Source organism: Mixophyes fleayi, chromosome 11, assembly GCF_038048845.1.
Source record: "Mixophyes fleayi isolate aMixFle1 chromosome 11, aMixFle1.hap1, whole genome shotgun sequence".
In the NCBI taxonomy this organism is placed as follows: Eukaryota; Metazoa; Chordata; class Amphibia; order Anura; family Limnodynastidae; genus Mixophyes; species Mixophyes fleayi.
Window position 1 is genome coordinate 72,432,637 of NC_134412.1, and position 15,773 is coordinate 72,448,409.

The following is a 15,773-nucleotide window of genomic DNA, read 5'->3' on the forward strand; positions in this document are numbered from 1 at the left end:
CCAAAAATTAAAATGTACTCTTATTTTCTCCCATCACGAGCTGCTTGAGTCTATTCCTTATCAAGATGTGTAGCCTGAAGACCCCTGAGCGGGATATATAATTGTCCCCTGCACGACTAATGACGTGAGGCTGTATCTCCTCACTCCTACCCAAGCTGCTATCAGAGAATCTGTTACTATCTGTGGATCCCTTCCCCCCGCAGCCTGGTACGTTTTAATAAATCAAGGCCACCCCTTGACTCTCCGTCACGATTGAGAGTAATGATTTTAATAAATCAAAGCCCTAACGGGTTAGTCGAGCTGTGGCCTTGATTTATTAAAATCTGTGCCTGGAATCTCAGCCCCGTCCCTGCGAAAACAGCTGGTCTTACTTTAAGTGACTGTGTCTTCATGAACGTGGCTGCACCCACCGGGGGGGGCTGCCGACGGACACTCGGTTTAATCATCTCGATTGCTCAAGTGCGTTAATTTGGCTGCATCAGTATAGTAAATCCCTATTTCTGTGATCGCGCATTCCATACAATAACTGTGAATTCCACAATGGGTGTAAATATGGAGAGCCAGTCCTATTCTCTCATCACACAAAGACAGCCGTCTCATTCCCTCTTCTCACCTCAACAAATCAAAAAAGGCAATTTAATAAAGTGTCTCTGCTACGTCTTCATACCGACTGGAACTAGACCGTCATATTTGCTGGAGACATTTAAGTTATGTCACAAAACTGCTCCATTTATCACTTAAAACTGTTTTACCTCCCTAGTTTAACTAAATATGTGCTCACGTTTAACACAATTGTAGTTTCAACAACTAATGACACCACCAATTGTACGGTTAATCTTACCGCTGTGGGAAGGGACCGCCATGCTATTTGCCAGCTGGTAGAGCCGCTGCTGCTGCTCTTCAAAGCTGCCATGTTCATTAAGTGCTGACATCATACGTCTGTAGTGCTCCTCGGGAGTCATTTGAGCCAATGGCTCCTCCAGCAAAGGAGTCTGGGAGTTTTCTGTGGAGAAATGTAAAAAAAAAAACTTAGTAACCTTTGTGCACATAAAATATATATACTTGCTCATATCATCATCAAGATTCCATCATGGTATACATGCTCTATCTCCAAATTAGCTATATTGTTACCAACGCCAACCTCTACCTGGCAATCCAATTCCCAAAGCATTAAATTAACACATTTCAAGGTTATTCAAAATATTGGTTAAATAGCAAACGTTCCCCAAAACATTACCACGTTGTACAGTTTCATTGGAGCATATTGTTTGATGGATCTGCCACAGCCCTTGCAGAAGGCAGATGTTAATTCCACCAGCCTGATCTCCATTTGTCCACTGGTTACATATAGGCATGAAAAATCTATGCAGAGCTAATGACATTATTGTATATAACCGAATATCCTCCAGCAACACACCTGCACCAGAGTCCTCATTTACTACAGGATCAACAATACAGGCGCACACCTGGGTACATAGGCTAATCAGAGATGCCTCGCAAGACACCCCCGCTTGTGTATTTATAGTATTCTGTCACCTGCGTGCGCGCTACTCGGTGACCTTTCCGGGAATAGGCATAGTCAGCCTTGGGAAAAACATAATTACATCAATATAGACAGGAGTGTGACACTTTCAGGGCAGGAAACAAACAAACAAAAAAAAAACCTCCACTTTTCCATAAACAGCATACAATGCTTTACTGTAAGATTTACTTTTTACTGTGACAAGACTACAATGATCCGTGGCCTTGTAAAGTGCTGTCGGTGACTGATGCGAGGGAGGAATGCTAATGATCGCCAGTGACGCCAATCATCATCATCATCATTTATTTATATAGCACCACTAATTCCGCAGCGCTGTACAGAGAACTCACTCACATCAGTCCCTGCCCCATTGGAGCTTACAGTCTAAATTCCCTAATATAGATACACACTCATACACGCCAATAGGTTAGTCCCCTTTACAATAAGTCTTAAGGGCCAATTTATTGAGGTCCTAATAGCTTTAATTCCCCCGAAAACTGCACTTTTTGGAGGATAACTGCATTTTTAAGTAAGATAGTTATTTATAACTATAGGACTGTAGCAGATATCGGAGATATCCCACTACTATCGGAATGAGCTGTCCCGAGATGATTTTTAAATAAATGGGGCGGAAAAATCATCTGTACACGTCATCATAGCATACTTGCCAACGCTCCCAAAATGTCCGCGAGACTCTCAAAATTCGGGTCGGTCTCACGGACTCCTGGGAGACCAGGCAAGTCTCCCGCATCCCGCAACTACCTTCCCGAAATGACGCGAATCGCGGTGAATCGCATCATTTTGGCCCCGCCCCTCACGACAAACAGACATTTCCGTCGCGGGGCCAATATGACGCGTTTGGTCGCGCCCCGCCCTCCAGTCACGCCCCTCTCCCGGATAGAGCTTACCGAAAGTAGGCAAGTATGCGTTATAGTCATTGACCAATATAGATGTAACTAGCCACCGCCAAAGGAGAGTTCGGTCAGGGAGGCTGAGTCACACATATTTCCTTCTTTATGTGGGCATCACTTGTGTTGAAAACTTACAATCAGCTCAATGGTAATACTAGTGTTAACGCATGAGATGCAATTAAGAAGCATCAACATGAGCGTTTGGCTTGAACAAGATAACAAATTCCTGTTTGACATAGACGCACTTTTAAAGAAAAACAAATTGCACATATCTGTAAATGTATACATACATACATACATACATAAACACAACGGGCCTGAGTCATTAAGGAAAGTAAGGGGGGGGGGGAGGAGTAAATATTCTCTGGGACAAACCATGTTGCAACGCAAGGGGTGCAAATTAGATAATTATTTTGCACATTAGTTAAATACAGGCTGTTTTTTCATCTAGAACACAAATACTTGTTAGCTTTATTTTTACACTGAAATGTAAAGTTGATCTAGGACATGCCCTACCCCAACTATAAATCTGTTCCCACATTTTAAATTTACCTCCCACTCCAAAGCAACATGCTTTTGCCCAGGTGCAAAGTTACTCCTGGTTTATGCTTTGCTCTCCTTAATGACTCAGGCCCATCATGTCTCAATATATGTTTTTCCTTTGTTTTATGATGAGATAAAGAGAGGGGGGTAGACACCAGAGTGCACGTACCCTTTTGGTCAGCCACATATCTCCTTTGGACTCCCTCTATTATGTAGACATTCTTTTTTAGAAACTTTAATGCGGGATTACAATAAACGAAATGTTGGCTCAGCAAATTATCGAGGGATTAAAACAAAAAAAAACATGATAAGGGATGATCCGTGGTTACAAGTGAAACAGCATGGGCTAATGACTCTGAGGACAGGTGACAACACACGGGACCCCATACACATAGAATCTTCAGTAATGTGTTATTAGGAAGGATTAGATTATTAACAAGACGTGTTGTTTAGGGAGATTACACCTTTGCTGACACAGAGATCTGCAGTATGCCTGGACGCACACAGGTTAATAGAATAATCTACTCATATTTCCAGATTATAGAAAAGAGAAAACACCGAGATAGGCATTAATTAGTGAGCAGCCAGACAAAACCCGATCTGGAGCTTTGAGTGGGCTCAGCCCTCACTAATACCGTGCTCATTGCGGCTTTCCTGTGTCTGCCCTGGTCATTATCGGCTAATATGGCCAAGGACTGGACATTGATCCAGACAAATCTCCAGCAGGCACCAGAGAGGCGAAGTACAGCCCAGACAACAGCATCTGTCTGTCTGTCGTTCTCCCCCTCGGACGAGGAAATAGAAGAATTATCTGGTGACTGAGGCAGAAGCTGCAGTCTCCATAACCAGCCAATTAGCGGCTCCTGTCTTCTCGGCTGCATGGAAGGTTGAGCGGGTCACAGAGTGTGGACAGACAGTCGCACTACTCGGCTCACGATGTGTTACAGAGGGTAGGTGACCCAATGAGCAATGGGGAAAAACCTTTTGCTAACCCTTTGGGTCTAACCATACACACTGTGATTCATACAGTCTAGCACAGAATGTACCATTCATTTTTCAGTACAGAAAAACAAATAATAAAAGGCATGATAGCAAGAATTATTGTGCCAGCGTGAAACATACGTACAAATGGCAAATTTACAGGCTCTCTCTTCCTACAATGATTGGTCAGAGCGTCGCGGCAACCAGATAATGAACTGTTAGTTGCAAACATTCTAAAATAGTTTCCACGGACACTTAGTTATTATGCCGATGTATTGAAGCCCAAAGTCCAGAAAATTAGGACATTTCCAGAGAGAAATCCTTAAAACTTGGTTCCGTCACTGGAAATTGGGGAGACCTAGCCAGTATAGCGCCCGAAGTAGACATTCCAGACCTACCTGGTGCTCCCTAGCACGACGTTCGTCGCGAGGATAGGTTAATCAGCAGTGCTGAAAGCTGCCACTGTGCCGAAACACTTAAAGAAAGCGCAGAAGTGTCTTCATTTTATGAACTACAAACTGCATTTTCTTTGACAAGGGGAGCCAAGAAATAATAGAACCATTAATACTGTGAGCAGACTTGGTATACAGAGCTTCACATAGAATAGAGTGTTCTGTTTCCATATTCCTATATCAGCTAACCTTGGGGTGGGACGATCCAGTAATGCATGCCCCGCATGAGCTGGCTGTCCTTTAGTAAGATGACTGCTAAACTGGTGTAATATACAGTGCATTACACAGAGTACAAAGTTAGCCAGTCTGGCAGTGAGGGGGTTAACATAAAACGATTTCAAGGCCACCAACTGGGTTCATTGTGCCAGCGCTGTCGTGTAATGAGAAAGATTCAAGGAGACCTCAAAACAAAGGAAGGAATCTACAGAGGCTCCAAAAATAAAAACACTAATTATTTCTGATTAATTTTGTTTGGTAGCGTGAACAGAAGCTCGGAGAATTAATTGCTATGTTTTTTTCATCTCCTTTTTTTTCCCCCCTGCTCTGAGCGCAGTGTAATTAACCACTGTGCGGTCTAAGGCAAGAAAGAGTGCTTCCCCTCCAACCCCAACGCCATGGTTCGGTGAGACTGGAATCCTTGTTACGGTGAATTTCAGACCCAAGTAAGTATATAGAACCCCGATACGGGCATTGATGGGGGGAGTGAGAGCACAAAATTGGCATACAGTCAAATATATATGTGTATATCTATATCTATATATATATATATATATATATATATATATATATATACACACACACACACACACACACACACACACACAGGCTGGCAGTGCATTCTGGGAGTTGTAGCACCCCAACTGCTGAAGAGCCGAATGTTGTCTAGGCCCAATAACAGAGTTTTAGGGGCATATTCAATTGTTCCCATTTTCCGCGGCATAAAAAGTATTACCGTTATTCCGGTAATACTAAGCCGGATTTAAGCTCGCAGCTCCCTGAGCCGCGAGCTGAAATCCAGCGTGAAAGGTACCGTAATAACGGTATTTACGCGCACTATTACCGTAATGACAGTGATAGTGCGTGCGCCGCGTTACTTGGCCCAGTAACGCCAACAATTGAATATGCCCCTTAATGTACTATGCTATAAAAAAACAAATGACTTCTCTACAAGGCAAAAAATGATTATAGATGTAAAAAATGTTGCTCTTTCAACGACTGATACAAGCAAATAAAACTGCTGGCATTCAACAGCCCCCATATATACGTATATTTATGTATCACGGGCGCTGTCAAGTCACCCACATTGAGGAATCGCATATATAAAACAGCCATAATACTGCAGAGGCCAGAGTTCATTTAGTAAGTATCATATATGAATTGCATCCAACAAAGAAAGAACCCAATGCTGATTATTTATATACATCAACCATCACAAACATCCATAGGTCGTTTACGCCACTTTTTCAATTTCGCACAGTGAAATCAGAAAGATATGCAAGACAAAAGCATTAAAATGTGCGCTATTTGTGATGTGTCTGCGATCCACCAATGCTAATTTGCATGTTCTGGAATGGATAGGGTTAAAAAAAACAAAACTACCAGAACGCTATGAAAAATACATACCACAGGGATGTACTAAACAATATCATCATCATTTATTTATATAGCGCCAACATATTCCGTAGCGCTTACAGAATATGTTGGCACATTGCTATAAGTGAGGTTTTGAATGGATATACACGGGCGTTTATTTGGCGTGCATGGTACATATCATTCAAGCTGCAGCTACCACAGCGTAAATGACTGGTAAAGAGATCACTGAGCCGTATAGCGCATCGCCAGTACACCCTGGAAATCTCCCAAACGTTTGACGGCCGTGGCCCCCCCGCCTTTAGTCTTTCCCGTTTAAGAAAGCGTCGTTTAGAGCAGGCAGCTATATGACGGGGGTTAAGTTATCAAGAGCATATAGGGGTTGGAGAACATTTTTAGTACCACGCGGGACCGCGCAGTTGTATAAATATACAAAACATAAATGAACAGCCCCTAACCGACAGCAAAATATCAAAGTAAATGTGAAAGTATACTAACAGGCTGATAAACTGGACTCTAATATCTGACCCGGTTTTCCAATATATGTCATACAAGTTAATATCCTACAGTACCTGTATATTTTAACCTGAAAGTGGCAACCCAAAGGGTGCACAAGATCAGTTATTGCACAGCAATTGTGTACTGACAACTAATAAACTATATAATATTTAATGCATGTTACCTGCTTTCTAGAAGTTATATTTTGATTACAAAAAAAATATTGCCCTTAATTTGTAGCCAAAAAGAAAATCATGAATCGGAGACACATTATAAAAATCAACAGAACCCAAAATAATGTCAGATCGATGGCATGACCAGAAGAATGGCTTTATATATAACATGTAGATGAGCATAATATAAGAGTGTTAATACGGAGCCTTGACAAGCCACATTCACAGTGCGAGTACGGCAGCTGCCAAGGGACCCCTCTCCATATCACTCTGCCCTTCCTTATCCAGTCTCTGGTTGTCAGCCTGGAATGGATTGGATCACGGCTTAATGTCTGGGCTGACATCATGTAAAGTTTTAGCCGCCTCATTAACACCCATCTGCATGCAGAGCAAATCATTAGGGCACAGAGGAGTGATGTCCCTGATAGCGATGAAAGGGTGGGCTAATGAGGCATTTTTATCCACTCAGTAGCCCTCTCCTCCTCCCTCCTGCTACACTTTGACACTCCACAAACACATCACCTTGACAACTCTCCCTCCCTCCATCCACGCCCTCCACCAGCTCCCCCTATCCCCCCCACCTCCCAATCACAATCAGCTTTAAGGAAGCGCACAGGATGCCACTCACCCTTCGGAGACTCGCTTCTGGCTTTCTTGCTTTCCAGAGGGCACTCGCTGTTACTGTTGGGAGAGCATTCTCGCTTCTTACCTAAAAAGTGATCTAAAAAAAAATCAAAGAAACAGCAAAAAGAAAAGGACGTCAGTGAGAGAAAAATTAGCCATCACTGCAAAGCAACATACAAAGCATTTTTTTAAAAGAAATCTTTTTAAATCTTAGCAAATCGGAACAATATGCTGCCAGTGGCAGTACAAGAGTTGAATAGATAAAAGAAAATAAAAAAAAATGCATAATAGTAAAGCAATAGTCAACTTGCAGCATACCCTCTAACACAACTGTCTCATCCGCTCCCCCTGTGTGGCACATCAGTCTGTGCTCTCACAGCGAGAGGATCAATGAAAAGATTTTGAGCTATAAAAATATTGAATGCGGGTTATTCTTACTGAGATTCATCATCTGTCCCCCGAGTTTTTCCACAGCTTTCAAACCCTGCTGCTGCTGCTGCACAGCCTGAGATTCTACTCAGCCTCCTTTCAAAACACTTCTCTAAACACCCTTTAGCCGCCTGCTCTAAGTCTTCTGCGTACTCCCTCTACTCCCCGTGTCTCCTCTCGTCCCCTGGCTGTCTCTCTGTCTTCTCAACTGTCTCGCCTTCTCTGCCTGCCTGTCTCTCCCACTTCTGCTTGTCTCTGCTGCGGAAACATCAGACTCTTTTGCATTAGTGGAGATCTAGGAGCCAACGCAAATATCTAATATACAATTACAGCATCCCCTGCACAGATTTTCCAATCAATACCCTCCTATTATGTGGCTGGGGGGAGGCTGGGGAGCCTGATACTGCTGCACGAGGCAGGAAGGAAGAGGATGGCTGTCATTGGAAGCTTCAAATTCTCATCTATCAAGGGCTTGTTATAGAATAGATGCAGCATCTTACAGGAACGTGCTGTCATACAGCGAGCAGTGTACGGGCTGCGTACGGTGCTCACCAATTATAACATGTTCTGTGTGCATAAATGAATCATTGTGTTTCTGAATTATCAGATGCTGGGAGTCATGGAAATGTTCCAAATAAATCCCTAGACATTAACTGACCTCCAGGATCTACATAGATGCTCATAAGAGATAGGGGTCTGCAAAGGAGTTTGGAACTTTTCTTATAGCTGTTGGAACCTATGTTTTGGGTTTACATTGTCTGTTTGAATTAATACCAGCATTCAGACTTCCACCATCTCCCAGCAGGGCCATCTTAACAACATTATGGGCCCCTAGGCATTATGGGCAAAGCAGTGCACTTGGGCCCCTAGCTACACAAACACTCACAGGAATAAAAATGTAAATTATCAATAAAATTATGTTTATATTTATTGGTACCTGCAACAAAAATCAGTGTTTAAACATTAAAAAAACAAGCTGTACAGCTGTGCCTTGATACATGGGTGAATAGATGTTTTTTCTATTGGAGGCCCTTTGCTAGTGGAGCCCCCGGGCAACTGCCCAGGGGGACAGACGGCCCTGTCTCCCAGCCTTGCTCGGGGTTGTACATAAAATAACACACAGCTGGTGGTGAGCCACGGCTGTCCATCTCTACAGGCATACAGCTCGTGATTCTGTTGCGGAATAAAGGGCAGACAAACAAGCACGGGCGAAGTTTGTACAAAGTCACAGACGGTATGCTTGGTCACGAATTCTGCAAACACGAACACTGGCAAATCTCCATGTAACCTTCAGCGTGCGCTGCTGCCAGAAACGTTAGACAAGGGAGGGCAGGAACCTACAGGCCTGGAGCCAGATCCTACCCACACACAGACACACTCTCCCGTTACTGACAAACACAAACAGAGACAGTACCCTAGCTTAGTACTCATTGCCGTGCACACGTTCATTAACAGAACATCTCTCTAAAACTCAGATATAGTCAGATACCGTTTCACTGCAAGGGCTCCGTGTACTCAGATGTACATCCTCTTCACAGGACATATACATAGTAAATACAAACACTATTATCTGTTTTACATTTAGTTTAGAACATGCATGTTCTATGGAAGACAGACATGGATAATGTCACAATGATCCAGGCAATCTCAGACTACAAAGACATACAGGGATAATAGGTCATTTTCTGGATAACTGGAGAAGGGGATTGTGGAAGTTAACATTTTACAACTTCAATAAAACACCCCTCTCTATGAGAGAGGTCCAGCAGCATGGTAGAGATCCCCCATTCCAAACCAAAGCTGGGTACACACTACAAAGTTTTCATCCAATAATCGACTAAATCAGCCGACATACGACCGCTCATTCAAAAGTCGGGTCAGTGTGTGCAGTGACACGATGGTCGAAAGTCTGCCCAAATGGACGATTGTCGCCTCATTTGGTTGGTCGTACCGTTTAATATTTTCGTTCCAATCTCGTTTCCGCTGTGTAGTGTGTATAAACTTCTGACTGATCCACAACAGTGAAAACGAAATTACAGTCATTGCTCACGACAACATGGCTGTAAAAAGTCGCTAAAGGGACGTCCGCTCTTCCCTTTATCGTCCTAAACAAGGCTAGTGTGTATGCAGTCCATGGACCGAGCGATCGGACCATCCTCGCATGTAAAATCGCTCGGCATAAAAAGTTGGTTGAAATTTCTGTAGTGTGTACCCAGCTTAAGTCAGAGATATTTTATTATCGATTGGTGTCTCTTTTTTTCAATTAACTACATAGTTTTAAGTTATTCCTGAGATTAAAGGTAACATGCGCCCCTTTAGAAGGTTAAAGTGTTGCCCATGAGGTCCTTGAAGAGTATCAGGTTGTCGATCACTCGTCTAGATCATGCCCCTCTCAAATTTAGTTCCCGGACAAGAAGGGCGACTTAATGGGCAACTAGGAGGCCAACTGTAGCTGAATGAGCTACAGACGCCTGTGACGGAAAATACTGTACATGGGTCATTAATATCCAAACAGCACTAAGGGCCGTTATGAGAGGGTCTCAATGAGTGAAGCTGCTCACTGCTCACCATACCGGAAACACTGCCCCATTGTGAAGAACGGAGGTAGTAACATCATGTTTGTTATTATTATTGTTATATATAACATCTGTGATGTTACGCAGCCCTAATAACATAACCCCAGCAGCGGGGTGTGACAATCTTGTCAGGATGAATGGGGCACATTATGGAAGAATACTAGAGAAAAACTCTCTACCGTCTGTCAATAAGCTCAAACTAGTGAGGAAATTTGTCTTTCAACAGGACAATAGATGGATGTCCTAGACTGGTCTAGTAGTCCTGACCTTACGCCCATAAAACAAATCTGTGGAGAGAGCACTGACCCATATATTGCTTATTTACCTGCCTATAATCTTCTATATTTAGGGCCCAAGTCATTAATGAGAACAAAGCAAAAAAAAAAAGGAGTAAGTTTGATCCTGGACAAACCATGTTACAATACAAGGGGTGCAAATTAGTTCATTATTTTGCACATAAGTTAAATACTGGCTGTTGTGTCATGCAGCACACAAATACTTAATAGCTTTATTTTAACATTGAAATTTAAAGTTGATCTAGGACAATGTTGGCTAACCTGTGACACTCCAGGTGTTTGTGAAACTACAAGTCCCAGCATGTTTTGCCAGTATATAGCAGCTTATTGCTGGAAGGATATGCTGGGACTTGTAGTTTCACCACACTGGTTAGCCAACACTGATCTAGGACATGCCCTACCCAAACTATAAATCTGTTCCCACATTTTAAATTTACCCCCCCCCCCTCCAATGCAACATGGTTTTGTCCAGGTGCAAAGTTACTCCTTTTTTAAGCTTTGCTCTCCTTAATGTCTACCCATATCCTGTGTATAGAACTCTCCCCATTCTCTAGATTGTCAGCTCCTCTAAGTACCTACTTATTCAGCTGTTATAGTGTACCCATTACCCACACATGGTGGAGGCAGCCATTTTGTATGTTGGACCACCATGTAGGAAGGACAGTCTATCAATTCACGGAGGAACCACGTAGACAATTGAAGCATTTCTCTCACTGGTCCTTAGTGAACGGATAATCATGAATATTGTTTGACAACCTCCACTCTATGTGCGTAAACGGTAAATGAGTAATATGACTAATGTCCATACGCATGCTCTGTACATACCAACATACATCTGACATGCTACATATATGTATCTTCTTTTGCTGCAAGATACATACGGGCGACACACACCTTGATGGCGACACACATTCCTATCTGGCATCCGGGCTACAGTCTGCTAACAGCTTGTGTTTATTGGCTGGCAGTGCAGCAGATGTGTGTGGGATACGGGTAGGATCTGACTCAGTTCTGCTGTGCCTCCGGTCTCCAGAATGATTTATTGAATTGGCCCTTGTACTGTCACGTGAATATATGTTTGGGAGCCCGGCTAGGAAAGACTAGAGAGCAGATAATAGATCTGGTGTGCGCACAACATGAAGCAATTCCCAACACAGGAGCACAAATGTTGTCAAGTGCGACAGTGTGTGGATACTGAAGACTCAACAGTGACTCAACTATTACTAGTTACCACTTTCCATCTAATATGTGTCCGTTAATTAGCCCAAATGTGAACCTTTTATAATTACAAGTGTATTATCCTATAATATTGCAATGCTTCAACCAAAGGACAGTAAGGCGCTTATCTAGGACTTATGTCATTTGCACCCCACCCCAGGTAAAATGAAGTGCAGCAGTTAGCCCAGTTTCTATGGCTTCATCCTCAGCGCTGTGTTCTATCCACAGATGAATAATGCTTACCCTGAACCCTACAAGAAGCTGCTATGAAGCTATGCTCTGTGCTTGTTACCGCGTAAGCCTTATGGCTGCCTGCGAGATAAGCCAAAGGTTGGTGCACAGATTGCAGATATGGGAAAGCATTCAATTAGGGATAAACCTCTCAAAGGGATGGGACTACTCCAGATTTGGATTTAAAGCCGAGAAACGGAGAGCTTTTAGAATACCGTTGTGGCCCTTTAATAAGGTTTTTGGACAACAGTGGAGTTTTTTTTTTTTTTATAAACGCATATATTATATGACTTTTTAAAATATGACATTAGTGACATCACTACCATCTGGATATATATATCGGTTTGAAATGCAGTCGTACAAGAATCACCAATCTGTCCCTCACTTTGATGTAGTACAGGGAAACTCCAGGCGACCACCGGATACTGTCATATCTTAAGTGGACACACATATATACAATTACATATATATATATAATTACACACACATATATATATATATATATATATATATATATATACACACACACATATACACACACACACACCAGAGGGTGAGCCAATATTCTGCCTATCAAATAACTAGGAACTTTTGACATCAAGGAGGCATTAGGTGCTAAGTGCCTCAAGCCTCAGTTACCAGTGAATTGATAGGCTGCATTCTCACCAATATTAGCTTAATCTCCACACCAGTGATAAAGTATTTTTCTAGATTACTGCGTGTTAAAAATAACAGAGAGGTACTTGTACTTTTTTCGTCACTCTCTAATTTATCCTGAAAGTTACAGTGGCAGTCGCCATCTTTCTTATTATCTCTGATAAATGTCTCCCCATTATTGGCATAATACCACTGGCAAGGGGGGGAGGGGGGAATAAGGGTAAGTAACTCAACATTAAGCATCTATGAAACAGCCACCACGATCTCCAAGTACCTGTCCCCTGATATTGAATCATGGCAACAAATATACTTCAACATTATCATTTGACACACAATGGACACAAATCCTAAATTAGTATAGTTGTGACAAATAGAAGGCAGCTGCAACTTTGCTCTACCCTATCCATCTATTAGCTATGCTGACCCCTCTTTCCTCCGCACAATTTATCTTTCTTTAGGTCTCCTTCATTCTACTCTCAGTATCCAATTTATTTTTATGTTTTTATTCCTATGATCCAGCCTCTGCCACCTTTCTCCTTCCTCTCTTCCTCTGTTTCGTCTACCCCCATGTTTTTCTATCCTTGCATTCTCTCTAGAGCTCTTTGTGCTATAAAGGAACAACCTGCAGGGCACACACAAGCTGCAGTAGGCATTAGAAGACGGCAGCAGCATATCCTGCCTGTGCCCGGCTAACGAGGCAGCTCTTAACTACACTGACTTTACAGAGCTCTTCTGCTGAGCGCATCAACGCCACTAAACGCACAGGCCAGAAGTTGGCACGAGCCACGGCTCAGATGGGCCGCCACGTCCCCTGCCCATAACACTTCTGACGGCAACACCGGCTCTCTTAATTCCTTTCTCTTATTCCCTTAATCTGTCATCTTCATCAGGATGGGGAAGTGGCAGCCAGCAAACCAGGGCTCCCACACAATCAATCTCCACATTACAGCTGACAGAATGGTGCTAATAACTTATTGATCTAATGTTTGCCGAGCCCCACTGGGCCTGAAGAGCTGCCACTGATTGGCTCCGAGAGCAGAGACTATTGCCCAGAGCAAAGCGGAAAGCTTTCAAACTGTCTTCTTCCTGAGGACCAGGGAGAGCAGGGTGGGAGAAGAGAGGAGGGGGTGGAAGAAACACATACAAGGCGGGGAGCCAGTAGGAGAGGGAAAATAATAGTACAAGAGAGATGGGGCACAGGGAACATAATCTGGGTACGTAATAAAAGAAGACATTGAAAACAACATAAAATAAATAAAATAATGAAAGGAAAGAAGAGTTAAGTGAATATACAAGACGTGTGACATAGGCTGGTCACAAGGTTTGAATCTAATAACTTGCACTCATATTGGGGAGGTGAAGGTGTTTTAGAAAACCGCATGGGTTAAAGGAGTGGAAAGTAATTACATTCAGGAAGCGTTTGAGTCACGGTGCCATGGCGAAAACTATTCAGAGGGCTACTAATCGATATGAAAACACTCCCCTAAGAGACCAGCATCACAGTTCATTACAAGCTGGGGGGTCCGGCTGCCTGTGGCCTGAGAACCAAGGGTGGGGGGAGAGGCGGTGGCCTCCTATCTCTGGTGAATCACCCAAATGGTTGTATAGTTAACCCATGAGATGCCCTGGTAAAACCATCTTATCCAATACTGTATGCATATAGCATTGCCTGTCACAGGTTCAATGCACATACATACACACTTATAAAATGTTAATTGTAAATAGCCACATACTTCAAAACTTTTACATTTACAGCCAATACAATCTGAATGTTTCCAGACTTTTAAATATTCAGTCACATATAATGTGCATACTTCCAGATTCTTACATGTACATAGTTGCACACAGACTAATACACATACATGGACACACGCAGGCACTGTCATATAGACAAACACACACTTGTAGACTGTAACATGTACAGATGTATACATACTGCTTCACTTATGCATACACACATACATGTACACAACCATACACACCTGCACATTGATGAAGAATGTACACAGCCAGATATATACAATGTCTTGTCAACTTAAATAAAAGAGAGTTTAATGTATTATAGTAGAATATGTACAGTATCATATCAATCATTCTACAAAGAATGTAACATAAACAGAACTCCACAGTCTGTTCCTTGGAAGGAACGATGTGTAGAGGAATAAAAGTGACCCCTCGCCAATTTGAAAAGTGTCCTAAAACTAAAAAGTAGGAAACCATGACTCATTCATTCTGCCAGGTATAAACTTAGCATAGCGGTGGATTTACTAAATCCAGCTAGCCAGGAAAGGGTTACATGTTGGTACAGCCATGACAGCAGAAGAAAGGGAACGATTATAAAGTGGAAGGTGAGAGTTTAAAAGGTTGGCGTGTACCTAGCACCCTGTCATTCCCAGACAGCAGCACTGCCTACAGCAAGGCTGGTACAGGGTTTAGTGAGAATGAAGGGTGCAAGGAGACAGGTCATGTAGACATGAGAAGACATGAAGGGGCACAGAGAGCAGATAGATAGAGACATACATACACACAAGTTCTCTACCAACCTGAAGAGGGCTTCAGAGAGACAGGATGACAGGTCCTGCCTTCTGTAAAGTCGTTCTACAGAAGCAGCACCTTGAAAGCTGCACAAACCTCAAGGATCTAACCACAAAGCCATTAATAAGTCCTCAAACACAGAGGTCTGCTGTCAGCACCAATCCCAACCCATTAGGAGGGCAGGGGCTGCCAGCTGTCTGCTTACAGCGTGTACTCCCAACCTCGCACGGTCACACTGATCCTGTGCCTTTCTCACTACTCACACTCGTGTCCCTCCAGCAGCTCTCTCACTACTCACACTCCTCCAGCAGCTCTCTCACTACTCACACTCCTCCAGCAGCTCTCACTACTCACACTCCTCCAGCAGCTCTCTCACTACTCACACTCCTCCAGCAGCTCTCTCACTACTCACACTCCTCCAGCAGCTCTCTCACTACTCACACAACTCCAGCAGCTCTCTCACTACTCACACTCCTCCAGCAGCTCTCTCACTCCTCCAGCAGCTCTCTCACTACTCACACTCGTGTCCCTCCAGCA

At 43.1% G+C, this 15,773-nt stretch overlaps 1 protein-coding gene across 8 annotated transcripts in view; it reads right to left on the reverse strand.

The window, feature by feature from the left end:
* Nucleotides 1–15,773, reverse strand: part of SAMD11 (sterile alpha motif domain containing 11) — a 133,863-nt gene that overhangs the window by 27,438 nt on the left and 90,652 nt on the right. For all 8 annotated transcript variants that reach the window (XR_012680053.1, XM_075191622.1, XM_075191621.1 and 5 more), the window contains 2 exons: nt 7,299–7,391; nt 842–1,003 (listed from right to left, as the gene is read on the reverse strand). Coding sequence is in view for 7 of the 8 variants with exons in the window: in XM_075191622.1 (XP_075047723.1) it covers nt 842–1,003; nt 7,299–7,391 (255 nt within the window). In the remaining variant the exon portion in view is untranslated. The remainder of the gene's footprint in view (nt 1–841; nt 1,004–7,298; nt 7,392–15,773) is intronic.